The 19,861-nt window shown below is 36.6% G+C and overlaps 2 protein-coding genes across 8 annotated transcripts in view; one reads left to right on the top strand and one right to left on the bottom strand.

Annotated features, from left to right (window-relative positions):
- METTL21A (methyltransferase 21A, HSPA lysine) overlaps positions 1 to 19,861 on the top strand; it is a 41,825-nt gene that overhangs the window by 19,433 nt on the left and 2,531 nt on the right. The gene's annotated exons all lie outside the window — the stretch shown is intronic.
- CREB1 (cAMP responsive element binding protein 1) overlaps positions 355 to 19,861 on the bottom strand; it is a 75,006-nt gene continuing 55,499 nt past the window's right edge. For 3 of the 7 annotated variants that reach the window (XM_054478887.2, XM_054478884.2, XM_054478889.2), the window contains one exon: positions 355 to 6,852. In XM_054478887.2, the coding sequence (XP_054334862.1) occupies positions 6,708 to 6,852 (145 nt within the window). In that variant the 3' untranslated portion in view covers positions 355 to 6,707. Of the gene's footprint in view, positions 6,853 to 14,993; positions 18,961 to 19,861 lie in introns of those variants that run through there. The other 4 variants (XR_008501170.2, XR_008501169.2, XM_063647828.1 and 1 more) reach the window with 2 other exon arrangements.

Here is a 19,861-nt window from a genome sequence, read left to right as displayed (position 1 = left end):
ATCACAGAGTTTTAGAATTGCAAGGGGACCTGAGAAGGTATTCTTATTGTCCTTTCAGTGAACACGTGTGTTTTATGACATCAGAGACAGCTGGTCGTATGTCTCCATTAGTCATCTCGACAGTAACATCTCCAAATCCACAAATAGGCACTGTTCAATCTTACTGAAAAACAGGTTTTGTCCTGAAAATTAGGGATCCAGTAACTGAAGACATGTTGTTGTCTGAATTAGTTTTGTTGCCTTCCAACACAAGCTTGTAATATATTGTAACTTTAAGTCCAATAAAACATGGCTTCACACACTAGCAAAAAAACCAACAAAATAGAGATCCCATCCCCAAAAAAGAGACTTACAGAGTTTTTAAAAGCATGTTTATGTGACTGCACATAAATGTTTGTGTAAAAAGAGCATTATGACAGTTGATACCACAAAGATTACAGTAAGAAAAAGCACTTTATGACAATATTTCACAAATTCACAAGGATCACTTTAATATACAAAGCAACTGCTACCATTCTGAACATAAAGCAGCTATTATGTACATAGTGTTAATAAAATGCATTGTAACTCAGTACATTTTTTTCTTTACACATAAAGCACAAAAAGATTTAAGTAAAAAAATTAAAACAGGGATGTTTCTAGAATGTAGGGAATTTTATTAGAAATGTATTTCTCTCATTATAGTTATTTATTTAGTATTCAACTCCAATAGAAACATCAGAGTTAAAAATCAATACCCTGTTTTGTGCTGACAGTTGTGGGGGAAGTCTTCTTTACCCCAATCCTCAAAAACCAAAAAGCCAAACACCTTTCTAGGAACTTCCCTGATTATTTTGCTTCTAAAGTTTCAAGTGATACATCTGGGTTAGAAATAATTCCTTTTGCAGGGAGTGGGGGAGTTACAACTGACATGTGGACAAATCAGTCAAGGACAACTTTACATGGAAAACTGCTAACTAGCACTCTTCTTTGCCACCCCTAATAAATCTATACTCAAAAAAAGTTGACAATTATTTCCCACTTTTAATATAAATAATTTTATTACATACACAAATTGGAGTGGCACTTGGATAAAAATACATCTATAAAGCATTTACCAATTCAATTTTAAAAACATAAGAAAATAAAACCTCCCAAACACAATGATAGATCATTTCACTTGGCCAACAAACATAAAATCATTATTTGCAGAGATTTTCTTCCTTCCCTACCAATTTTTAAACTATCTCAGATTTACTCTCACTTCTCTGAGATGCTCCTCAGACAAAAGCTTGGAAATGCCTTACTTCCATGGGCAAGTAATGTTAGGTCAAATGTGAATTTCCTACTCTTTGATCCTTTTCAAAGACATTTCCAAAAGATTGTTCATTTTCCTTTTACTTGCTGGTGAGAATAATTAAAAGTGTATCATGTCATACCCAGCTGGGACCTGCACCCACCGTACCAGAATGCAGACAGGTCAGTATTTTCTTTCTGTGCTAAAACTGCCTGTTTATAATATCAACTTGCATCACCGGCTTTGTTCTATTTTATTTATATATTTTTTAAATTTTTCTTTTTTTAAAAAATAAATTTCAAGCTAAAACACCTGAAATATAATCCCTCCATTCAAACGTTATCTGGTCCCTCTTAAAGTCGGTCTGCCCCCTGAGGACACATACAAAGGCTTAAGCTACATTCACTAATCAATAAGAACTTATCATAAGCAGATGAGACAGATGGAACTTCAGCACCCTGTTTATTTGAAAATTTTCCATACTGACTCAGCTTCATGATATGTTCAGCCCCTCAAAGATTAATGCCTCTCCTAGCCATTGATTCTAGAATGTCAAGGAAACCAGTTCCTAGTACATACAGTGACTGTGTAGCCAACTTAATAGTCAACATTATTACATTAAGAATATTCAAGATGTATGTAAGCCACCCAACAAAAAGTTCTAGTTGTGCTTTGTACAACTGAGTGAACTATTTATCTCACAACTCTTCACCTACAGCCTTACTATGCACACTTTACTTTCTCCTTCCTCATCTGAAATCAGTCAAATTTAGGCAGCATTTCTTTGATGTTAACAAAGCCATTAAAAATGAACATATTTCAGTATAATCATTATTACATGTGGTCTCTGTGAAGATAATTGCTTTAAAAAGTCTTGTACTATTCTAGACAAATTAATGGATATTTTGGCATACTTTGTACAGTATTAATGTTGTGATGAGGATAAAGTCTCATTAAAAATTGAAAACAAATATTATGCACTTGGGTTATTTTCCCTTCAATCTTTATCCAAGATGAAAAAGAATAAAACAAGGTTTGAGCCCGTCTTTTAATTAACTGGGCTAGTCATATCTAATTTACTGATGTTTTTCTTTTACAGCTGTTTTTAAGGCTAGCTTTTAGGTGCTAAAATATTTTAATCAATGAAAAACTTCCATTTAAAAAGTCACATGATTTGAAGAGAGGAGAAAGACTAAAAAGTTGAGAATTACTTGATGAGGGAATTTCTTAAGTTGCTAATACCCAAACTGGGTCATTTTAAAAAGTGCAAGTTACACCAAACATTTACAAAGGACAGAATGTAAATATAATCCAAATAAATATACAACTTTTCTATTAGGTCCATGAGGGAAAAAATATACCAACAGCTTTCAGGGCTACAAAGGCAACAAAAATAAAGCCTCTTGAAAACAACTGAAAAGGTATGTAACACTATTTCTAAAACCCACTTTAATTCAAGATCTTAACTTTAAGATATATTAGCCCTATTTAATCCTGCAAAATGAAGCAGCCGTGATCTTCAAAATAAACAGAGACCAATTTATGGTAATAGCTGACTGTGGCTGATCATAGAATTAAAAATTTGTTAAATATTAAAAGAAATCTAGATTGAAGTCACTTCAAGTAAGTAAAGCATCCTGGTTTAAACAAACGTATTTCTTCCTAAGCCTTTGTATGATTCCACATGTCACCCCAAAAGGTAAAAAAGATAGTAGGGATTTGTCCTGAGAGACAGAGATAAACTTCAGCCAGATGACATCTGATGGGATAGGCTGCCTGACTGGTATTGTGCTTTCAGAGACTAGCACTGCTGCTGATCTACTGTCAAAACACATTTTCTGACAAAATCCCTGCTCAAATGAAATGCCAAAATTCCTCCCCCAGGATGATTTTTGAAAAAATCCGTGGTTCCTTTAAAAAGCTATCTTCAAAATGTTCTTACCACTGTTATAGCTGCCACAGACAAAGCATAAAAACCAAATACTTTTGGGGGAGAGGCTTTCAAGTGACTAGTAACATATTTAAAAGTATCAAGCCAAAGAAAACTAATAAAAAATAAAATACTTGGAAGAAAATTAGAAGATAAAATCAATCATGAGTGCTGGAGTAATGCAGTCATAGAAACTACCAGAAGGGATGCAACAGAACACACAAAAATGTAAAATTTCATCTGACCTCAATATACTATAATACTCAGCATTCCTGACTTAAGAGCTCTCAGAGCTTTAGATTATATACTGTTTGTATATATATATATATATATATATGTACACATATATTATACAAATGCCACCCCCCCAAGAATATCTAAATGAAGAGAGCACCTATGACAATATTATGGTTGCCAATATGGTACTTGAGTTTGAAAAAGAATGAACTTAAAATTGTATCTGATAGCAATTATTTAATAATGAACACATTGGATCTAGCCCTTTCTAAGCCACTTTTCAGTTAAACACTATCAAAGCTTGAAAACTCATAAGAGTAATATATCAAAAATAAACCCCTCCCCACTTCATTTTTATTAGAGTTAATCTGTCCTATAGATAAAAGTGCCACATGGCCCTATATTTGCAAAGTGAGCAATACCAAACTTGCTATTTTCTAGGCAAATCAGTAGCATATGTACAAATTCCTATGATGACATTTTTATTCCCTTTTGGCCAATATAAAGAGAAAAACATTTATCACTGGTAATGTGGCCACATATGTTCTTGGCTACAAGGTTTTTAAAAATTATGTCATTTTCTTAATAAAGATTCTCAAAGTTTCATGCTTACAAACAAACCTCCCCACCATTCTTGCATTAAAAAAAGAAAACTGCACAAAAGATGCTTGATTTTATCTTTATAAACTGAAATCTTCAAGTTTCACCAAGGGTCTAAGACAGATTTAGCAACAGGATACATTTCTCACCTCACCATTAAGTAACTGACTTCAAAACCAGTGCAATCATCCTCAAGGTATGAAGGATAAGGTCTTTATAACTTAAAAATTCATCCAGCTCACATGAATGTGATTGCCTTAATTTATCAGGGACTAAGAGGACCACCAACTTCCCAGTAAGTAGAAAGCCTGAACTTTTGAAAAAAAGCTTTAGAAAATACAAACTGCTAAAACATCAGGCAATTTTTCATTTATAACATGACATTCAAAATGTTCAATATGACATTTTGACTCTAAATAATTCCAACTTGTGAACATATTTGTGACTTTGCTTGATTTCTGTTAAACCAGTTTTTAAAAATGACATATCCTATGCTGTTACATAATTTTTATGCTATAACTTTCCCCATTAGCTCAGCAGGACAAACATCAAACTTTATAGTTGTTTGAAAGCCTTCTTGAGAATCTGGTGGACTGTCCAAACATAAAGACTACATCACTCAATTCTTAGAATGATGCTCCTTCATAAACTCTGTTCATCCTTGAAAAAAGACAATGGTTTGTTACAAACGAAAATATACCATTTACAAATGTTAATTAAAATCTTACTTTTTAAAATGGATCCAGCAGTTAACACTTAAATCTTCATATTTTGTTGTTAAACACGCTTGACTTTCTTAAATAACTCTTAACTAAATATAAAACATTAGTTTTCTAAGTGTCTCAACTCTTTTTTAAAAGGAATTTCCTTCCCAAATGAGACATTTTTTTATTTTTATTTTTTGAGATGGAGTCGCCCAGGCTGGAGTGCAATGGTGCTATCTCGGCTCACTGCAACCTCTGCCTCCTGGGTTCAAGCAATTCTGCTGCCTCAACCTCCCGAGTAGCTGGGATTACAGGCGCCCGCCACCACGCCTGGCTAATTTTTGTATTTTCAGTAGAGATGGGGTTTCACCATGTTGACCAGGCTGGTCTTGAACTCTTGACCACAGGTGATCCACCCACCTTGGCCTCCCAAAATGCTGGGATTACAGGCGTGAGCCACTGCGCCCGGCCCCAAATGAGAAATTATAATCTAACATTATGTCAGTTTCCAATTTTTAAAATCCACCTTAGTCTTTTTTTTTTTTAAGAGTAACTGTTAGATTTATCGAGCTTAGTGAATAAAATGAGTAACAATTAAAAGTGGTATTGAAAACAATTATGATATACACAAATACAGACTGTTTTAATCAGGAATTAAAATTATAAAATGACAAAGGCTATACAGCATATTGGAAAGCTAAAGCAGAACTAATAACTACTCTTTTTACAAGAGAACAAAAAAATGTTTTGTAATGACAATCCAAATATTGCAGTACAGCAGTCATTCAAATATGTCTGAAAATAACTTTCCTTGTGCACATCTAACACTGTACTTTTTATATCCTTACAACTCCTTTCATTTAAAAAATTCACTAGAGATTCTCTGTTAAATTGTTAATATGGAAAAGATTTAAAATCAGTATTTTTCTACATGTAACATTTCATAAACAAATATATATCACTGCTTTATTTGACATCTTGAAGGCTTTCTTGGTGGTGGTATAATGTAAGTGCAATGGGCAACAGTAAATTAGAAATATCTTTTTACGTAAATGAGTGACAATATAAATATTTTTGAAGGTGAGGACAATAACATTTATTTAAAAATCTTGTTATATAACTCAAGGGATTGGTTTACTGATCAGCATTTTACTAAGAATTTAGTACTAACTAAAATATGCTTTGTACTTTTATTTACTTTGCTTTAATTTAAAATTCAAATACCATGCTTTTTCGTTCAGTTGGTTACTTCTTTTAATGTATTCAAAAATGTTGAACACATACAGAACTGAATTAAGAAGCAACAACTGCCCTATGGAAGAGCTGTATTAGTACAGAATGCTTTTAAGAACCAAGGACAAATTTAGAAGAGAACATACATAAAAAGCACTCCAAATTCATTTCTAATTCCTTCAATACCATACTAAAGTTCTTTTTTAGAGGGTATGTCTCTTAACAATTTTACATAATTCACAATGAGAATGTGAAAACATGTCAATTTGGCAATCAACACTTCTTCATTGCACCTTACTTACTTTATGCATGCGGCCCACACATTACTTCAGCTCAAGAGGCTAGGGTAATTCTGTCCCTAAGGCAATCAAGGAGCTCAGCACAAACCTTGAAATCATTTTTAAAAAGATTTTCTTTTCCTCATTTCTCCCATCAATTTACAAGTAAACAAATTATTACTTCTTGAGGAGGGTGGGGGTTGAAAAGCAGAAGTCTCTTCATGATTCCTGGCGTTGAAAATTTCTTGAGGGGAGAAGTGGAGGCAGGTGTTGGAACATTCACAGTTTAATGCAAAAGCACAAATGAATGAAATTCTGTAGTTGCTTTCAGGCAGTTTTGCGCATAGAAAAAAAGAAATGTTTAGAAAATAAAATGTTTATTTTGTCTTTCAGGTTGTGGCCAAGCCAGTCCATTTTCCACCTTAACAGGTGAAAATTTAAATCCCAAATTAATCTGATTTGTGGCAGTAAAGGTCCTTAAGTGCTTTTAGCTCCTCAATCAATGTCTTGTTTTGATTTTCAAGCACTGCCACTCTGTTTTCTAAACATTTCACATATTCTTTCTTCTTTCTACGACACTCTCGAGCTGCTTCCCTACAAGCAAAAGAGGATGGGAAAAATTATGCAAATGATTTCCACATATTTATTTTGGATTACCCTTTTTTTTCTTTTTTAAAGAAATAGCTCACAGCAACCAACATTTTAGTATATATTAAGCACTGGAAAAGATATACAGAATGACTTGGAAATTGCCTTATATTAAAATTTTAATCTGGCCAGGTGTGGCAGCTCACGCCTGTAATCTCAGCACTTTCGGGGGCCAAGGCAGGGGGATCACCTGAGGTCAGGAGTTCAAGATCAGCCTGGCCAACATGGCGAAACCCCTCTCTACTATAAACACAAAAATTAGCGGGGTGTGGCGGCACATGCCTGTAGTCCCAGCTACTTGGAAGGCTGAGCCATGGGCATCGCTTGAACCTGGGAGGCAGAGGCTGCAGTAAGCTGAGATTGCGCCACTGCACTCCAGCCTGAGTGACAAGAGTGAGACTCCGTCTCAAAGAAACAAACAAACAAAAAACAACTCCATAAACAAACAAGACCTAAATGACCACTTAAAAATTACATCTCTTACTATTAATTAAAATATTCTGCATAATTCCTGCAAAACTTGAAATTCTATCCATAACTAAGAAAACATTAAAGCTAAATTTCAATGTGTAACAATCCTTTAAATAGAAAATCTTACAAACTAATCATTTCAGGGCATTTAAAAAAATCTAACAGTCTCTTCAACAAATGGTGCTAGGAAACCTGGATATCCACATGCAAAAGAGTGAGGTTGGGCCGCACCTTATGTCATACACAAATATTAACTCAAAATAGATCAAAGACCTAACCGTAAGACCTAAAACTATAAAACTTCTAGAAGAAAGCACTCTCTGACATTGGATTTGGCAGTGATATCTTAAATACAACACCAAAAGCAGAGGTAACAAAAGCAAAAATAGACAAATAGGACTATATCAAACTAAAAAACTTCTGCACATCAAAAGACACAATAAATAGTGAAAAGGCAACCTACAGAATGAGAAGAAATATCTGCAAATCATATATCTGCTAAGGGGTTAAGATCTAGAATAGGCAAGGTGTATGGCTCACGCCTATAATCCCAGCACTTTGGGAGGCTGAGGTGGGAGAATCTCTTGAACCCATGTGTTCAAGAACACCCTGGGCAATATATTAAGACCCTGTTTCTAAAAAAATTTTTTTTTAAATTTAGCCAAGTGTGGTGGCACATTCCTGTAGTCCCAGCTGCTCAGGAAGCTGAGGTGGGAGGACTGCTTTAAGCCCAGGAGGTCTTAGGTTGCAGTGAGCCGTGATCCTGCCACCTGCATTCCAACCTGGGTGACAAACCAAGACCCTGTCTCAATTAAAAATTAGTTAGGTGGTGTGTGCCTGTAGTCTCAGCTACTCAGGAAGCTGAGGTTGGAGGCCGGGAGGTCGAGGCTGCAGTGAGCCATAATCATGCCACTATACCACAGCTTGGGAGATAGCAAGATGCTGTCTCAAAAGAAAGGGGAAAAAAAAAAATCTAGAATATACAAAGAACTTTTGAACTCAACAGCAAAATAACCCAATTTAAAAAATGGGCATAGGGACTTGAACAGAGATTTCTCCAGAGATATATAAATGGCCTATAAAAAGATGCTCAATATAGACCAGGCGCGGTGGCTCATGCCTGTAATCCCAGCACTTCGGGAGGCTGAGGCAGGTGAATCATGAGGTCAGGAGTTCGAGACCAGCCTGGCCAACATGGTGAAACTCCATCTCTATTAAAAATACAAAAATTAGCCGGGTATGGTGGCGGGTGCCTGTAGTCCCAGCTACTCAGGAGGCTGAGGCAGGAGAATCGCTTAAACCCAGGAGGCAGAGGTTGCAGTAAGCCGAGATTGCACCACGGCACTCTAGCCTGGGCAACAGAGTGAGACTCCATCTCAGAAAAAAAAAAAAAAAAAGATGCTCAACATCACTAATCATTAGGAAAATGCAAATCAAAACCACTAGATATCACCTCACAACCATTAGGATGGCTACTATCAAAAACCACCACCAGCAGAAAATACCAGTTGTTGATGAGGATGTGAGGAAACTGGAACTCTTGTGTACTGTTGGTAGGAATGTAAAATGGTGCAGCTGCTATGGAAAATAGAATGGAGGTTCCTCAAAAAATTAAGAACAAAATTTACCATATGATCCAGCAATCCCACTTTTTGCTACAGATCCAAAAGAACTGAAAACAGGGTATCAAAGAGATAACTGAAAACAGGGTATCAAAGAGATATCTGAACACTCATGTTCATTGCAGCATTATTCACAATAGCCAAGAGGTGGAAGCAGCCCAAATGTCCATCAGCAGATGAGTGGTAAGCAAAATGTGGTATATACATACAATGTAATATTAATATTATTCAGCCTTAGGAAGGCCCTCTGCATGCTAAAACGTAGATGAACCTTGAGGGCATTATGCTGACACAAGCTAGTCTCAAAAAGACAAATATTGTGTAATTTCTCTTATGAGGCATCTAAAGTCAATCAAATTCATAGAAACAGGACTTATATTAGTGGCTGCCAGGGGCTGGGGGAACGAGGAAATGGGGAGTTGTTGTTTACCAGGTATAGAGTTTCAGTTTTGCAAGATGAACAAGTTCTGGAAATCTACTGCACCACAATGTGAATGTACTTAACATGACTGAACTGTATACTTAAAACTGATTAAGATGGTAAATTTTGTTAATTTTTTTACCACAATTAAAAATAAAATTATTTTTAAAAATCTAACACAGATTAAAAATAATTAAAAATTATTCTTTAGCAAGCTGCTCAATCTAAACCAGTAAATTCTTTTTTAGCTCTGTGTGGTCAAGGGCCACAATCTTATTATAACCTTAATTTCCTGACTGTAAAAAAGACATGGTAATATTTTCTACCTCAAAAGGTTTGTGAGGGCTGGTGCGGTGGCTCACCCCTGTAATCCCAGCTCCCAGCGCTTTGGGAGGCTGAGGCAGGCAGATCACTTGAGGCCAGGAGTTTGAGACCAGCCTGGCCAACATGGCAAAACCCTGTCTCTACTAAAAATACAAAAATTAGCTGGGGATGGTGGCAGGTGCCTGTAATCCCAGCTACTTGGGAGGCTAAGGTAGGAAAATCGCTTGAACCCAGGAGGCGGAGGTTGCAGTGAGCCAAGATAGCGCCACTGCACTCCAGCCTGGGTGATAGGCGTTTCCGTCTCCAAAAAAAAAAAAAAGTTTGTGAGGATCAAATGAGTTAATATATGTAAAGCACACAATATAGTGCCTAGCATGTTGAAGATGTGTTAGCTATTATTATTTTTAGGTAACTCCAAATGGCAGTATACTGTAATTCCATTGATGTCTTCATCCTCATGTAACTATCGATTCAGAAAAAAGCAGCATTTGCTTCTATTTTTCATTTAAGAGATGGTGTCTTGCTCTGCTGCCCAGGCTGGAGTGCAGTGAGTGGCACAATGAGGGCTCACTGCAGCTTTGACCTCCCAGGCTCAAGTGATCTTCCTGCCTCAACCTCCCAAGTAGCTGGGACCATAGGCATGCACCACCATGCCCAGCTAATTTCTTTTATTATTTTTTGTAGAGAGAGTGTCTTGCTATGTTTTCCAAACAGGTCTTGAATTCCTGGGCTCAAGCTATCCTCCTGCCTCAGCCTCCCAAAGTGCTGGGATTACAGGCATGAGCCACTGCACCCGGCCTTGATACAAATTTTAAGTATGACTAATATGCTAAAGGCTCTAATAGGAACGGTGGATAACATGTAAGATCAGATGGGTTATTTCAGCAGTGGCATGGAAATTATGAAAAGGAACCAAATGGAAATGGAGATAAAGAATATGTTTGATGTTCTCATAAGTAAAACTGACACAGCTGAAGAAAGAATCAGTGAACTTGAAGACAGAACAACAAAAAGCTGTGTGACCGTCTCCAACATCCTAACATATTTGTAACTGTAATCTCAGAAGAAGAGGGAGGACAGGATGGAAAAATATTTGGAGAAAGTATATCTGAGAATTTTCTTTTTCTTTTTTTTTTTTTTTTTGAGATGGAGTCTTGCTCTGTTGCCAGGCTGGAGTGCAGTGGTGCGATCTCAACTCACTGCAACCTCTGCCTCCCAGGTTCAAGCAATTCCCTTGCCTCAGCCTCAGCTGGGACTACAGGCACGCGCCACCACGCCCGGCTAATTTTTTGTATTTTAGTAGAGACGGGGTTTCACCATGTTGGCCAGGATGTTCTCGATCTCCTGACCTCATGATCCGCCTGCCTTGGTCTCCCAAAGTGCTGGGATTACAGGCGTGAGCCACTGCACCCGGCTGAGAATTTTCTAAAATTAATGACAGACACCAAGCCACAGACACAAGAACAGTAAGATAAATATGGTGGGGATGGGGGAGGAAGGAGGGAAGGGAGGGAAAATCCCTAGGCATATTATATTTGAATTGCTGAAAATCAGAGACAGAGGAAGAAAAGGAGCATTATATACACACAAATTTCTTGTCAGAAACCATTTAAATCATAAGAAAAAAAGTGACATCTTTTTTTATTTTTTGAGATGGAGTCTTGCTCTGTTGCCAGGCTGGAGTGCAGTGATGTGATCTGGGCTACTGCAACCTCCGCCTCCTGGGTTTAAGCGATTTTCCTGCCTCAGCCTCCCGAGTAGCTGGGACTACAGGCGTGTGCCACCACGCCCAGCTCATTTTTTTGTATTTTTAGTAGAGACGGGGTTTCACCATGTTGGCCAGGATGGTCTCAAACTCCAGACCTCGTGATCTGCTTACCTCGGCCTTAAGTGACATCTGTAAAGTCTGTTACTTCAAAGAAAAAAATGATAAATCCAGAATTCTATACCCAGCAAAAATATCTTTCAATTATGATGAAATAAACTTTTTCAAACAAAACTAGAGGGAATTCATTGCCAGAAGATCTATTTTCTAAGAAATGTAAAAAAGAGTTTTTGAGGCAGAAATATAATAGATTAAAACATGGATTTATATAAGGAAATGAAGACAATTGAAAATTAAATATATAAATGTAAAATTAAAAATTTCTACTTGTGCCATAGTTTGCCAATCCCTGATCTAAACCATGCAGATCAGGTCTAAGGCATGATCTAAGATCAGATCTAAGGCATGTAGCTCAGTAAAAAAGCAAGACCTAAGTATATGCCATCTACAAGAATCCCACTTCAAATATAAACAGAGAAGAAAAAGGATGGAGAAGGATATATTATGCAAATACTAATCAAAAGGAGGCTGGGAATGGTGGTTCATGCCTGTAATCCCAGCACTTTGGGAGGCTGAGGTGAGTGGATAACTTGAGGTCAGGAGTTTGAGACCAGCCTGGCCAACATGGTGAAACCCCGTCTCTACTAAAAATACAAAAATTAGCTGGGTGTGGTGGCGCACACTTGTAATCCTAGCTATTTGGGAAGCTGAGGCACAAGAATCACTTCAATCAGGGAGGTGGAGGTTGCAGTGAGCCGAGATTGTGCCACTGCCATTGCACTCCAGCCTGGGCAACGGAGCAAGATTCTGTCTCAACAAACAAAAACAAAACAAACCAACTGGGGTAGTTTTATTAGTATCAGACAAAGACTTCTGAAGAGGGAATATTGTCAGGGATAAAGAAAGACATTATATAATAATAAAGAGGTCTATCCTCTAAGAAGACATAATTCTAAATGGAAGATGTAATTCTCATGTATGAGGCAAAAGCTAATAGAACTGAAAGGAGAAATGAACAAAGGGATGAATGCCTTAATACACTCTCCTGTCAGTGATGATAGACTAAGTAGAGTCTCAGAGATGACAGAATAAGTAGAAAATTAAAAATGATATAGTACACCTGAATGACATAATCAACTACACCTATTTGACATTGATATGATACTTGATAATTTGAGAGAATAAAAATAATACAAAGTATGTTCTTGGGCCATAAAACACCTGGGAAGATCCTCGATTATTTGGAAATTGAATATTAAACATTTCTAAGTCTATAGGTCAAACAAGAAGTCTCAAAGGAAATAAAAAAAATTTTAAACTGAATGCAAATAAAAATGACAACCCAAAATTTGTGGGACACAGCTAAACCAATGCTAAAATGGAAATTTACAGCCTTAAATACTTATGTTAGAAAAAAAGGGCTTAAATCAATTATTTATATCAAGGGTTGCCAAACTTTGCTCCCCTGCTTGTTTTTGTAAATAAAGTTTTACTGGAACACAGTCAGTATTATCCATTGCTGCTTTGGTATTACAACGGCAGAGTTGAGTAGTTGTGACAGATCATTTGGTCTGCAAAGCCTGAAATATTTACTATCTGGACCTTTACAAAAGATTTGCCAAACTGATCCAACTATTGTCTTAAGAAACTAGATACCTGCAGATGTTTTCTTAGAAACTGAAATAAGACAAAGGTATATATTAATAGGAAAAAATTTACAGTTAATGAAAAAAGAAACTAGAAAGAGAACAACTAAAAAAACCAAAGCAAGCAGGAGAAAATAATAAAGATCAGAGTACAATCAATACAATTCTAAGGAGAAAACTAATGAAACTAAGAATTTTCGTTGCTTAAAAACAATCAACAAAATTGATAAACCTTTAGCCAGACTAAAAAAAAAGGAGGGTGGCTGGGGTAGAGGTGGCGAATAGAGAAAGAGAGGAAAGACAAAAATTATCAATATTAGGAATGAAGGGGGGGGACATCCCTACTGACATCCCATACGGTAAAAGAATAATAAACTAACACCACAAACAACTCTATGGTCATGAATTTGATAACTTTGAAGAAATGGACCAATGTCTTAAAAACACAAACTTCCAAAACTCACTGAAGAAGAAATAGTCTGAATGATCTCATATCTATTAAAAAAAAAAAAAAAAAAAAAAACTTCTCAAAATAGAGAACTCCAGGCCTATGTGGGTTCACTGGCAAATTCTACCAACCATATAAGGCTTAAATAATACAAATATTATAATCTCTTCCAGAAAAAGAGAAGGGAAGGGAAGACTTCCACCTCATTTATAAGGTCAGCATTACCCTAATAACAAACTCATGACAAAGAAACTAAAATCCCGTATTAGCCATAAACGTAGACATAAAAATCCTCAACAAAATATTAGCAAATTGAATCCAGCAATGTATAAATGATACTTCATGACCAACTGGGGGTTCATCCCAGGAATGCATGCATATCTCAAAATTGGAGTATGAATGTAATTCACTCTAATAACAGACTAAATAAGAGAAACAACACAATCACCTCAGTAGATTCTGGAAAAGCATTTGACAAGATTAAACAACAATTTATGATAAAAACTCTCAGAAACTAAAAATCAAAGAGAGTTTTTAAAAAAATGTAATGAAGAGCTTTTTACAGAGACCCTACAGCTATTACATTACTTAAGGTCCCCCAAAGGTGTCCATGTACTAATCTCTGCAGTCTGTGAGTATGTTACCTTATATGGCAAAGGGGAATTAGGTTGCAGATGGAATTAAGGTTGTTAATTAGCTGACCTTAAAATAGGAAAATTATCTTGGGTTACCTGAGTGGGACCAGTTAAACCACAAGCATTCTTAAAAGTAGAAGAGGAAAGCAGAAGAAAATGTGACTGCAGAAGGGGAACAGAGATACACTATGTTGAAGATGGAGAAAGGGGGCCATGAGGCAAAAAATGTGGGTGGCCTCTAGAAGCTAGAAAGGGCAAATAAACACATTTTCACCTAGAACCTCCAGGAAGGAATGCAGTCCTGCTGACACCTTCATTTTAGCCCAGTGAGACCCAATGAAGGCCTCTGATCTTATAGAACTGGAAGACAATACATTTGTGTTGTTTAAGCCACTAAGTTTGTGGCAGTTTGTGACATGCAGCAATAGAAAACTAATACACCCCCTAAGATCAAGAATAGGGCAAAGATGTCCTCTCTCACCACTCCTATTCAACATCATAGCACAAGTCCTAGACATTGCAATAAGGAAAAAAAATTAAAAGGCATGCAGATTAGAAAGAAATAATTAAAACTGTCCATATTTGTAGGTGACATGATTATTTGTGTAGAGAATCCCAAAGAATCTACACCCCCCCCCGACAAAGCTCCTAGAACTAATAAGTAAATTTAGAATGGTCATAAGATAAAAGGTAAATATACAGAAGCCAATTTTATTTCCATATACCAGCAATGAACAATTGAATACACCATTTCAAATAGCACATGTCCCCCCACCCCCACAAAAAAAAAACCAGAAAACAATTCATACTTGGGTATAAATCCAGTAAGATATGTACAGGATCTATACGCTGAAAAATAAATTAAGATTATATTGTGTTCATGGAATCAAAAACTAAGTATTGCTAAGATGTGACTTCTTCACAATTTGATCTATAGACACAACACAATCCTAACCAAAATTCTAGCACATTTTCCGTAGACATCAACAAGCAGATTATAAAATATACATTAAAGTGCAAAGGAACCAGAATAGCCAAACAATTTTAAGAACAAAGTTGGAGGACTCACATTATCAAATTCAAGACTTATTATACAGAACTCAAGGCAACATGGTGTTGGCTAAAGGACAGACACGAAGATCAATGGAAAGATATCCAAGAAACAGACCCACACAAATATGGTCAATTAATTTTTGAAAAAAAGAGCAAGGGCAATTCAATAGAGAAAGAATAGTCTTTTCAACAAATGGTCTGGAACAAATGGATGTTCCTATATAAAAAAATGGATCTTGACACATCCTCATACCTTATACAAAAGTAAACTCAGTAAACTCAGGAGGGAATTATAGATCTAAATATAAAACTCTAACATAAAACATAACACTTTTAGAGGAAAACAAAGAAGTCTGTGTGATATTGATTTAGACAAAGGATTCTTTTTTCCCTTTTATTTTTAGTTGACATAAAATAATTGTAGACATTTATGAGATACAGTAATATTCTATGTGTATACAGTATGTAATGATAAAATTATGGTAACTAGCATATCCATCACCTCAAACTTATCATTTTGTTGGGTTGTGAACATTCAAAATCCTCACTTCTAGCTTTGTGAAAATACACAAGTTGTATTTAACCATATTCACCCTATGGTGCTACAGAACACCAGAACTCATTCTACCAACCTAGATGTAAGTTTGTGTCCATTAACCAACCTCTCCCCATGCTCCCTATCTCACCTTCCCTTCCCAGGCTCTAATACCCACAATTTTACCCTCTACTGCCATAAGCTAAAAAAATTTTTAGCTCCCACATGAGTGAGAACATGTGGTATTTATCTTTCCATGTTTGAGTTATTTTGCATAACCCATAATGTCCCCCAAGTTCATCCACATGGCCACAAATGATGAATTCTCATTCTTTTTAGTGGCTTGACAGTATGCCACTGTGTATATATACTGCAATTTTCTTTATCCATTCATATGTTGATGGATATTTAGGTTGATTCCCTATCTTAGCTACTATGAAGTGATGCAATACTGGTTTCCTTTCTTTTGAATGAATACCCAGTAGTAGGATTGCTGGATCATATAGTGGTTCTTTTATTTTTTGTGTTTTTTTCTTTTTTCTTTTTTTTTTGAGATGGAGTCTCGTTCCGTCACCCAGGCTGGAGCGCAGTGGTGCGATCTCGGCTCACTGCAAGCTCTGCCTCCTGGGTTCACGCCATTCTCCTGCCTCAGCCTCCCGAGTAGCTGGGACTACAGGCACCCGCCACCATGCCCGGCTAAATTTTTGGATTTTTAGTAAAGATTGGGTTTCACCGTGTTAGCCAGAATGGTTTTGATCTCCTGACCTCGTGATCTGCCCGCCTTGGCCTCCCAAAGTGCTGGGATTACAGGTGTGAGCCACCATGCCCGGCCCTTTTGGTTTTTTTTGAGAAACCTCCACACCATTTTCCGTAATGGCTGCATTAATGTACATTCTCATCAACATTGAGAAAATTCTAACACAAGGAGTTAGAAAGAGTTCACCTTTCTCTGCATCATCAGTGTTTGTTACTTCTTGTCTTTTTGATTATAGGCATTCTAACTAATGATACTTCCTAACACAAAGAGAAAGAGTTCACCTTTCTCTGCATCCTCATTAGTTTGTTACTTCTTGTCTTTTTGATAATAACCATTCTATCTAATGATACTTCATTGTGGTTTTAATCTGACAATTAGTAATGTTGAGCTTTTCAAATATATTTCTTGGCCATTTGTATGTCTTCTTTTGAGAAATGTCTATTCAGACCTTTTGTCCACTTTTTAATAGGTTTTTTTTGTTTTCCTGTTCGGTTGAGTTCCTTATATATCCTGGTTATCAGTCCCTTGTCAGATGAACAGTTTGTAAATATTCCTCCCATTCTGCAGGTTGTCTCTTCACTCTGTTGTTTCCTTTGCTGTTCAGAAGCTTTTTAATTTAATATTTCCACTTAACTATTTTTCTTTTTGTTGCTTGTGCTTTTGGAGTCTTAGCCACGAAGTTTTTGCCAAGTCTTATGTAAGGAAGCATTTCCCCTATGTTTTCTTCTAGTAGTCTAAGAGTTTGGGGTCTTATGTTTAAGTATTTAATCCACTTGGAGTGGATTTTTGGGTATGGTGATAGGTATCTAGTTTCATTCTCTGCACACAGATATCCAGGTTCCCCAATACCATTGACTGAAGAGAGTGTCCTTTCCCCAGTGTATGTTCTTGCCACATTTGCTGTAAATAAGTAGATTTATTCTGGGTTCTTTATTCTGTTCCACTGGTCTATGTGTTTTTATATCAATACTATGTTTTGGTTACTACAGCTTTGTAGTATATTTTGAAGTCAGGTAGTGTGATGCCTTCCATGTTGTTCGTTTAGTTCAGGAATGCTTTGGCTATTTGGGCTGTTTTTGGTTCCATAAGAATTTTTTCTTTGTCTTTGACTTTTGAGTTTGAAAATAATGTGTCTTAGAAAGGCCTTTTTGGATAAACTGTTTTAGTACATATGAGCTTCCTGTATCTGGATGTATATCTCTCTCTCAAGACATGAGAGGTCTTCAGTGATTATTTTGTTAAATAGGTTTTCTATGCCTTTTCCTATCTTTTCTCCTTGTGGCACTCCCAAAATTGAAATATTTTTTTGCTTTATGATGTCCTATGTAGGCTTTCTTCATCCTTTTTAGTGTGTGTTTGACTGGGTTATTTTAAAAGACCTCTCTCTTAAAGTTCAGAAATTCTTTCTTCTACTTGAAAGTATTTTAAGTAGAAATTCTTTCTGCTCGACTGTTTTTTATTTATTAAATTCTTCAGTTCCAGAATTTGTTTCTTAAAATATTTACCTCTTTAATTTCTCATTCAGATCATGAATTGTTTTCCTGATTTATTTGTATTGTCTATCGTGTTCTGTTGTTTCTTGCTGAGTTTTCTTAAGATCATTATTTTCAATTCCTTTTCAGGCATTTTATTGATTACCTGTTCTTTGAGATCTGTTAGTGGAAAATTATTGTGTTCCTTTGGAGGTATCATGTTTCCTTAGTATTTTATGTTTCTTGTGTCCTTATCTTGATATCTGTGCAACTGCTGCTTTCTCCAATTTTATGGACCAGCTTTTGTAGAGACAGACTTTTACTGTAGATGTAGCTGTAATGTTAGCTGGGTAGGGTGCTCTGGATTTGATTCTAGGTGGGTTCAGATGTGTTGTCTCTGTATGGTTTCTTTTACTGTCATCAATGGTGGTATCTATGATTCTCTCATGGCATCTTGATTTCTTTAGTGGCTTAGGCTTTGGTTGTCAGTGGAGGCTGTGATAAAGCTTTGCTGAGGATGGGGACATCAGGTTGGCTGGTATGTGGACACAAAGGCCTTTATGGTGGCAGCAGGCCAGGCAGGCCTCTGGGTGGCACATGTGATAGTGAGAGCGAGCTGGCCTTCATGATTCCAGACAGTGGGTGCTGGTGGGCAGGACCAACCAATCCTCAGGCACCCCAGATGATGCATGTGGACACCAATGGGCCTGTCCATAGGCTCCTAGACGTGTGTAAGTGGGCTGAGCCTATCCAGGCAGAAAATTCATAAATACAATACCACGAGCATGATGTACAAAAGGACACAACTGATAAAATGGGCCTCATCAAAATGGCAACCTTTTGCTCTGCAAAAGATAGATAATGTTAAGAGAATTAAAGAAAAAGCTGCAGACTGAAAGAAAATACTTGCTCTGACAAAGGATTTGGAAAAAAGTTCTCTGAAAACAAAAGAAAACAAACAATAGAAATGAGTAAAAGATCTAAATAGACATTTCATCAAAGAAAACATATAGATAGCAAATCACACAAAAGTCACTAATGAAGGCTGGGCACAGTAGCTCACACCTGTAATCCCAGCACTTTGGGAGGCCGAGGTGGGTGGATCATCTGAAGTCAGGAGTTCAAAACCAGCCTGGCCAACATGGCGAAACCCTGTCTCTACTAAAAATACAAAAAATCAGACGTGGTGGCAGGTGCCTGTAATCCTGACTACTCAGGGAGGCTGAGGCACGAGAATCTCTTGAACCCAGGAGGCAGAGGTTGCAGTGAGCCGAGATGGTGCCACTGCACTCCAGCCTGGGTGACAGAGAGAGACTCCGTCTCAAAAAAAAAAAAAAAAAAGTCACTAGTGAAGTGCAAGTTAAAACCATAAGATATCCATTATACCAGTTCTAGAGCTGAGGGACAAATAATAAACCTGACAATGTCAAGTTTTGGCAAGGATACAAAGCAACTGAACTCTCATACATTCCTGGTGGGAATATAAAATGGTACAGCCATTTTGGAAAACAATTGGACAGTTTATTTAAAAAGTTAAATATATAGTTAGTTACATTTCATGCAATCAGCCTACTCCTAGATATTTACTCATGTTAATGGAAAGTTCATATAAAAACCTTTATGTGTTGATAGTAACTTTATTTCTCTAAAACTGGAAATAACTGGGATGAAATTCAAAGTGAATAAACAAAGCACAGTACATCTATAAAATGGAATTATCTGGGATAAGTCCCAACTACTGATTCA

This window comes from Pongo pygmaeus, chromosome 11 (assembly GCF_028885625.2).
Source record: "Pongo pygmaeus isolate AG05252 chromosome 11, NHGRI_mPonPyg2-v2.0_pri, whole genome shotgun sequence".
NCBI lineage: Eukaryota > Metazoa > Chordata > Mammalia > Primates > Hominidae > Pongo > Pongo pygmaeus.
This window is presented reverse-complemented; position numbering and strand designations above follow the sequence as displayed.